The sequence below is a fragment of the Schistocerca americana genome, chromosome X, assembly GCF_021461395.2.
Source record: "Schistocerca americana isolate TAMUIC-IGC-003095 chromosome X, iqSchAmer2.1, whole genome shotgun sequence".
Classification (NCBI taxonomy): domain Eukaryota; kingdom Metazoa; phylum Arthropoda; class Insecta; order Orthoptera; family Acrididae; genus Schistocerca; species Schistocerca americana.
Window position 1 is genome coordinate 510,750,432 of NC_060130.1, and position 9,119 is coordinate 510,759,550.

The 9,119-nt window shown below is 41.4% G+C and overlaps 1 protein-coding gene across 1 annotated transcript; it reads left to right on the plus strand.

Annotated features, from left to right (window-relative positions):
• Positions 1-3,771: 3,771 nt before the first annotated feature.
• LOC124556099 lies at positions 3,772-4,151 on the plus strand. Its single transcript, XM_047130124.1, has 2 exons — positions 3,772-3,901; positions 3,958-4,151. The coding sequence occupies exons 1-2, from the start codon at positions 3,772-3,774 to the stop codon at positions 4,149-4,151; spliced, it is 324 nt and encodes a 107-aa protein (XP_046986080.1).
• The last annotated feature ends 4,968 nt before the right edge of the window (positions 4,152-9,119 follow it).

The following is a 9,119-nucleotide window of genomic DNA, read 5'->3' on the forward strand; positions in this document are numbered from 1 at the left end:
TGAGGTCAGGAGAGCATGGAGGCCATGGAACTGCATCTACCAATCCATCGGTTACCGAATCTGTTGTTGAGAAGTGTACGAACACTTCGACTGAAATTTGCAGGAGCTCCATCGTGCATGAACCACATGTTGTGTCGTACTTGTAAAGGCACATGTTCTAGCAGCACAGTAAGAGTATCCCGTATGAAATCATGATAACTTGCTCCATTGAGCGTAGGTGGAAGAACATGGGGCCCAATCCAGACATAACCAACATTGCCTGCCCAAACGTTCACAGAAAATGTGTTGATGACGTGATTGCACAATTGCGTGCGGATTCTCATCAGCCCACACATGTTGATTGTGAAAATTTACAATTTGATCACGGTGAATCGAGGAAGTATAGTACATACTGACAAAACTAAAATGAGCTCTAACATGGCAATTAAGCGTTTCCAGACACATGTCCACATAACATCTTTTTGTTATTTGTGTGTGAGGAATGTTTCCTGAAAGTTTGGCCGTACCTATTTGTAACACCCTGTATAAACAATATTCCATACTCAGCAATCAATTTCCAGACAAATTCCTTAACTAAATAAATAAAATATGTCACATACACTGCCATAAATAACTTAACAATATTCTTTACACTGTCTAAATTGTTTAAACAATATTTCATACACTACAATCGAATTCCCTCCAAATGACCGATCACGCCAGGGTGGGTGGGGAGGGGTTTTCCCAAGTGGGAGAGGTTACTTAATTTATGAAATTAATTAAGTAGTCAATCAAATTGTTAAGTGTGAGAGGGGCTATTCCAATAACTCAGATCTGGAAGTGTACCTGTAGCAGCGAGTGGGGAGGTTTCCTTAGGGTGTGGGCGGGTGAGGGGATGGGGGAACGATAGGTTAAGAACATGTCACACAAAATGAACGATCTTTTTAGCAGAACAATAGGTTAAGGATCTATCAATCAAAGGAGAACAAGAGGTTTGCCCCTGAGTGCATACGTGTCCCTGATGTAGGCATCCGAAGTAACAAAATCCGCCAGAACATAGCTTGTCCCACTACTTCTGTGTAGTTGATATTCAGAAATACATATATTATGTGTCCAATAACCAATTGAGGGAATATTATATCTAAAAATCGACTCAATCCTTTCATCTGATGACTCACATAATTCCTGTGAGAACTGTTGGATGAGTTACCAAAATACACTTTTCACACACTGAATGAGGTTGTTCTTACTTCACTCCCCACTGGCAATGGAAAATCTGGTTATGTGCAGATGTTCTGAGCAGACCATCATTGCTACCGAGAAAATGTAGCTACGAATCATAATGTCAATGTGCTCCATGGACACATCATATTTCAACGTAAAGAATGTCCTTAAACAGAGCCTTCAGGGCACATATGGTATGCATTTGTTAATACCAAACACAATAGTAGGTGTAATTTATAAGGTCAAGTAACTACATACTGGAAAAGCTTCCTAATCTGAACGCAGACCCTCGACATCGTATGCACAGGCACAATGTTTATAACTGAGACTCTGCTCCTGAACGAAAGATACTTACTAGTATTGGACATCACAGTCATGAATTTTATGTGTGCTGAATTACGGTTGGATCGTTGAGGGGAAAATTCGCATCCCTTCGCAACCCTCCATATTAATGAAAATTCAATGAGTGGAAAGCTCATCGTGCAGGGTCCGCTGAGTGAGAGATGTTGTGAATGTGAAATCCAGGGTTCTCTTAAATTAGCAGCCTTAAAGAATAATTGTAGAAATACTATAACTGGAGACATATCTCACATTAAATTCATAAAGATAGAAATATTCTGCTGTGTCTACCAATGCTGAATATACGAAACAGGTAGGAATCTAAATTTTCAACGTGGACATATTTCTCACGGTGTTCTGTCTATCTACAGCCGAAAGCCACATGCGTTAATAGCAGAGATATGTTGCGGAAAACTTAGGACAAAATGTGTATACCTATATAGGTGAGTCGGGTTTCGAAGCAGCCACAAGAAAGATCTTGCTAATAAGGGAAACTTCCTATCGCATCCCCCTCTGTTTTAGTGGTAAGAGGGCGCAGTGGACAGCCCGTCAGAAACTGAACACAGATCAAGCATGAAAACAGGTAGGTGTAATGGACTGTGAAAAAAAAAAGAAAAATAAAAAGAGTGAAGAGTCCAAGGATAAGCAACATGGAGCAGCCAAAATTAGTAACGCCGTCGTGGTTAAGTGGTCACGGTATTGGATTGCCAAACGAGCCAGTCGTGTTTCAACCTCCGTCGTAGGATTTGTGCGTGTGTCGTGGTGTAACGTCCGTTTGCAACAGCGAGGTGTAAGGTAAGGGATATTTAATGACAGTTGATTCTGCACAACTACTCTATTAGCAGCCGAAAGAAAGTGGCCTTCGAGTGGGAACCGCAAACGTTTGATGACAAAGCACGCCATCAGTGGCATTACGTGTATCGTATGGTAAGGATCTCTTCTCGACGCAAGTAATTTGTACGCCCGGTGAGCGAGTGAAGTATGCCTCCTTACCTGATGTATGTGTTCGTATCTATGCGAATGTGATCACTCCCAAGGAAATGATGAAAACATAATACAGTGGAACCTCGTGTAGTGAGCACAATTCATTCCAGAATCTTGGTCGTAGTGCGAAACACTCGTTAAGCGAAACAATTCATCCCATACAGGTTAGTGTACAATGCGATAATGCGTTCCACACAGAAAGTACTAAAATGTTTATCTTATGCCATTTATTAAAAAAAATATACATACAGTTTTATGTATTTTATTATTCAAGATCCATAACTAATTCTTTTTTACTAGGAAACTATCTATAGTCATTTGTTTCTGCTGACCTTTCAACACCTGGCGAAAATGAGACACAGCATTACCGGCAGCTAAATTTCTAGCGTTCGTATACACTGTCTTATTAGGGTGATGTTTTGCAATGTATGATGCTACCTATGCCTATGCTTTCAGCATTTCTCTTATTGTGCCAGAAGATTGCTGCTTTGCTGTTACCTCCTTCATCTCCCCTGAAGAACCTCTCTCCACAACTTCCTGGTACAAAACACAACTGCAACTCCACTAGCTCTTCGGTGGTCATTTCTTGACTGTGGTCTTCCACATGCTCATCAATATCATTGTTATCCAATGCTCTTGGCCAAAGACACGATCTCGTTTACTACAGGCTCCACATGTACTGACTCAAATGCGTCAGAGTCACATTCGACGACGCACTCCGACCAAAGCTTCTTCGAAGCAGAAGTGAGAGTTCTCTCGGTAGCCCCTTCCCATGCCTTTTCGATCATCTTCACGCAGGCAACGATGTTGAAGCGCTGTTCCCAAAACTTTCTGGGAGTGAGACTGGTAGCTTCGGTCAGCTCAAGGCAATACTCGAAGAGTGCCTTAGTGTAGAGCTTCTTAAAGTTAGAATTAATCTGCTGGCCCATAGGCTGGAGTGACGGACTGGTGTTGGGAGGCAGAAACTTGATCTTCATGAACAGAAGTTCTTCAAGGATGTGGTCTTGTAAACCTGGAAAATAGGAAGGAATGTTGTCTGTAACAGGCAAGACATGGAATGGCAGGTTCATCTCAAGCAAATATTTTTTCAACGAAGGGCCAAATACTTCATTGAAACAGTCACAACGAAGATCACGGGACATTATAAATCTTTGTACTACGCTTATCGCATATCTGACCGCTACATCTCTTGGATCGTTAGGAAAGTTTTGAATGTACTGAGAAAAAAAACGTATGATAATAGCTATGCCCTCGCCAAATGAAAATACTTTTAAGCACGTTGAACAAGATTTCTGGCGGAAATGGAATACACCAAACTGTATGGATAGTATGGATGGCAAACATGTGCTCATAAAAGAACCAAAAAACAGCAGATGTCTTTTTTTTTTTTCAATTACAAAAATTACTTTTCCATCGTTCTCCTTGCAATAGTGTACGTCAATTACAAATTCATTGTTGTAGATATGGACTCTAATGGCAAAGAACGTGACAGCCGTATTTTTCAAAAATTCGAGATGGGGAAAAAGATTGCCAAGAACAACTTTAATTTCCCTGTATCTAAATGCCTTCCAAACAGTGATATTTTATGGAGCACTTCATACCAGGTGATGAAGCATTTGCACTGAGTAATTAACTGATGAAGCCATACCCTCGAAGAGTTGCACGACTAGATCGGGATGAAGAAATTTTTAAATATCGTTTGTGTCATGCTCTTCGAGTAGCAGAATACGTCTTTGGGTCGTCGTCTCAAATATTTAGAGTGTTTTATACAACAGCTGCAGTTTTACCAGAATCAGTTGATGACCTGATTATAACAGCTTGTTGCCTACATAATATTCCGCGGGATGCTTGTCTTGAAGGTCAACCAACTCCCTTCTATCGATTGAAACACCGACTCAGTCAACAAGTCTGTTTGAATTGGCACATAACGGAGGTTTTTCAAACAATGTCGGATTTGAGACGAGAGATAAGTTTAAACAGTACACTGGGCAGAGTATCATGCTAAGATAATGGTACAAATAACCGTAATTGACATTCGCTGAACTTTTCTAGTTAATTTGAATACTAGCTACAACTAAACATATATAAAGATATCTATATATTTCGATATTTACGAAAATTATTCAATTATATATCATGCTTATACATACTTATGTAAATGCGAGTAAACGGCAAATAAAGTGGGTAGATATAAAAATAATGATCACTGTTTTTATAGAACTCCTTCCCTGTATCTTTCCATATACTGTCCTTTAGGGTACTTTTGTATGCATGTAATTTGAAGTCATATAGTTGGGGGTTGACACAGACCAAATCGATCAATTTTCGTTTTGTTCGCTAGTAAAAGCCATTACGCTCGGCGACACGCGACACCACTGGTTTGGGAGCACCAGTCTCGACCGTTTCATGCGCGACAGATACGGATATGATCTACAGCGCGACTCTTATCGCGCCCTGCATACGAGCTCACATACGAAATAATATAAACTAAGAGTGTCATTATCGCAGGCGATACTTGTCTCTGTCGCGTATCTCTGTCGAGCGCCGCTGTCACTGCATTCGGAATGCTACCTTCGGTCTACCCATCTAGCCAGGCGAAGACGGCATTCAAGGTGTCAGACCACCAAACTGCTGGTTCGTTCGTGTTCTTAGTCATGGCTTTTTTTTTTCATCCGATATTTTCTTTGGTCCATCTGACAATATTCAAATGATAGGAATACCTTCCTTCACCTCTCTCAATCAGGCGGTACATTTTGCAATCTGAATCAGATATGTTTCCCATGAGCATTGCGGCGAGATTTCGTCCGTGTGTTGCATATGGTGAGACACCTGTTTATGTCTTGCCTGTTTCTATGATAAGTTTCACCCCACTCGTTGTGAATATGTTCACAAATCGATGATCACCTGGGGTTTGCACAATACTTTACTAATGTTTTTTTTTTTTTAATGTACAATGAAAGGAACTTTAAAAATGCGTACTTATTTGATTATTAATTACACCTCCCGATGTTTTACTTCAATCAAAGGCAAAGGAAAGTACTCTTGTTATTAGAATGTTATCAGACACACTGGATAACAATGTCGAATAAAGGAGAACAAGGACCACAAATCCAACACGAACCCACAGTATCTTAGTCTAACACCTCGACAGTGCCCCTCTCCCTTCTTTCTTCCCTTTGCAGGTGGTCGGGACGGACGTTGGGTAGCACCTATTCTAGTTGATCGTTGAATATTTAACTCATCTTTTTCTCCAAATTTCCAAACAGGCTGAGCTACCATGCTGGCATTACTCGACCGCCGTCCTAGCATTCCCTCATGAAGAATTAAGGGTAACTGAACTGCAGCACGAAAACAAGACTTTCTGTAATTAACTATATCCTTGATTTTTTAAAGAAGTAGAGAGTTTCTAGCAAAGAGCCGAAACATGCCTCTTTATTTTCAATATAGAACATCCTTCCAAAACTTTATCAAAATCGGTGAACCGTATGTCAGACTTTAGTAGGTAGACAAGGGCGGCACAAGCACAATTTGTTACTGCGGGTTGCCTACATGAGGGGCAAGTATGCATTCAGGGGCAAGCCTATGTCTCTCTTTTGACTGACAGGTAATGATGCCCTGAGGAAAATCCATCTTTTTGATTGACAGTTTATGATCCCTTGGAGATAATCCTTCATTCTGTTGACAGGCCTTTAACATATTGTTCCCCCACCCCTCCCCTTCCCACCACTTCAACCTCTCAGGAAACTTGCAATCCTCTCCCACATATGGGTAAGAAAAGGGGTTACTATACTTTCAACTACATTTCAAGGTCACCTGACTACACACTATCACCATCTGAAATAGATGAACATTGATCAACGTATATAGGAAATACATTACGATTTTTGATAGGGTAGCGAATAGGACAAGTAAGTATTCTAGTACAAAATCTTTATTATCATTTCCATGTGTATTTACATACAGCAAACAACCCTTTCCTTATTTTTGTTAGATGTAGTTTTAATAATGTCCCATTTAATTTTTTAATTATAGCTTAAATCCACATCTGAATCATCTACTTCCTGAATAATGCTGTTGCTATAACAACAATATTATCCAGGAAGCAAGAGGAAAAACTGAAACCATTGAATGCTCTCATCTAGAAGAACTGCCGCATGGAGCAGAACTAATTGTTAATGCCATAAAAGAGATAGCTTACAGGAAAAGAATTAGATACATACTGGAATTCGAGAGCATACCTTCTCTGCATTTGTCAAATTACAGACTGGAGAAGGAAATAGACGATTCAGATGTTGGTTTACAAAGAAAACCTACGAACTACAAAAGCTCTCACAACACACACACACACACACACACACACACACACACACACACACACACACACACACTGGAGGATTGAAAGAAAAGAGTCACAACATAAGGGAACTGGACGAGTTTTTCAGCATGGTGGAGCGTTTCCAAACTGCTGTCCAAAGGTGATTCATGACCTTTATATTTAAACTCATCTTTCACAGTGGTGGGATAGCTGATGGCTTGGTGTACCATTTCGATTGATTCCTCATATTGCAGTCATGTACATGATCAATGTTATGGTGCTACCCACCCCCGGAAGGTGTTGCCCCTCCATTAAGACTCTTTCTCCATCTCAAACAAGTGATGTCAGTCAATCATTATGTGGTAAACAACAGTGTACAAGTGGATGGGTGGGATGGAAAAGACACCACCAATTTACTGCAATAATAAACATCACAGTTGATAGCGCAATCAATTTTAGCAATTTTACCAGTTTTTATACAACGCCGACCAGTGGCATGGCAGCATGCTTCCAAACTTCTGTGTCATAGTAAAACTGTCCATCCTCTACTTTGTGAGTACTATTGTGAAGGTAGTTACACTATGTGATCTAAAGTATCCAGACACCCCCAAAACCATACGTTTTTCATATTACATGCATTGTGCTCCCACCTACTGTGAGGTACTCTATATCAGCGACCTCAGAAGTCATTAGATATCGTGAGAGAGCAGAATGGGCTGATCCACGGAACTCACAGACTTCGAACGTATTCAGGTGATTGGGGATCGTTTGTGTCAAATATCTGCACGCGAAATTTTCACACTTCTAAACATCCCTAGGTCCATTGTTTCCGATGTGACAGTGAAGTGGAAACGTGTAGGGACATGGACAGCACAAAAGCATACAGACCAACCTAATCAGTTGACTGACAGAGACTACTAACAGTTAAGTTGGGTTGGGTTGTTTGGGCGAAGTCTCATCTGATTAGAGAAAGACGGGAAGGAAGTCAGCCCTGCCCTTTCAAAGGAACCACCCCGACAAATGCCTGGAGTGATTTAGGGAAATCACAGAAAACCTAAATCAGGATGGCTGGATGTGGGATTGAACCGTCGCCGACAGTTGAAGAGGGTTGTAATGTGTAATAGCCAGACATCTATCCATAACATCACACAGGAATTCCAAACTGCATCAGGATCCACTGCAAGTACTATGACAGTTAGGTGAGAGGTGAGAAAACTCGCATTTCATGGTCGAGTGGCTGCTCATAAGCCACACATCACGCCAGCAAATGCTAAGCAACGCCTTGCTTGATGTAAGGAACATAAACATTTGACGATTGAACAGTGGAAAAACGTTGTGTGGAGTGACGAATCACGGTAGAAAATGTGGCGATCCGATGGCAGGGTATGGGTATGGCGAATGCCCGGTGAACGTCATCTGCCAGCGTGTGTGGTGCCACCAGTAAAATTCTGAGGAGGGGGCTTGCACCCCTGGTTGTTTTGTGTGGCACTATCACATCACAGGCCTACATTGATGTTTTAAGCACCTCCTTGCTTCCCACTGTTGAAGAGCAATTTCGGGATGGAGATTGCATCTTTCATCACGATTGAACACCTGTTCATAATGCACAAACTGTGGTGGAGTGGTTACACGACAGTAACATCCCTATAATGGACTGGCCTGCACAGAGTCCTGATGTGAATCCTATAGAACACCTTTGGGATGTTTTGGAACGCCGACTTCGTGCCAGGCCTCACCGACTGACATCGATACCTCTCCTCAGTGCAGCACTCTGTGAAGAATGGGCTGCCATTCCCCAAGAATTTTTCCGGTACCTGATCGAGAGTACCTGCGAGAGTGGAAGCTTTCATCAAGGCTAAGGGTGGGCCAAGACCATATCGAGTTCCAGTATTACTGATTGAGGGCGCCACGAACTTGTAAGTCATTTTCAGCCAAGTGTCCAGATACTTTTGATCACATAGTGTAGATGACTGTGCAGTAGGTCCATTCATTGTTAATTCTCGAATGTATGCACCAAAGTATATCAGACAGTGATCTACATATTTCTAGCACTTCGATGATAGTGTGTAATTTACGATTACGATTTCCCAACTTTCCCTATGCAGATTAGAGTCACAAATCATTCTCGCATTCGTAGACCAAAGCTAGAGACTGGAAGTTGTCCTCACCGTGTCCCTGACCAATGCTCCCTGCAACACTATCACCGATTTAATCTGCAGCTGACCAGAAGTAGACCACTACATTCAATGTTTCGTGAAGGGACAGAGCGGATCGAGTC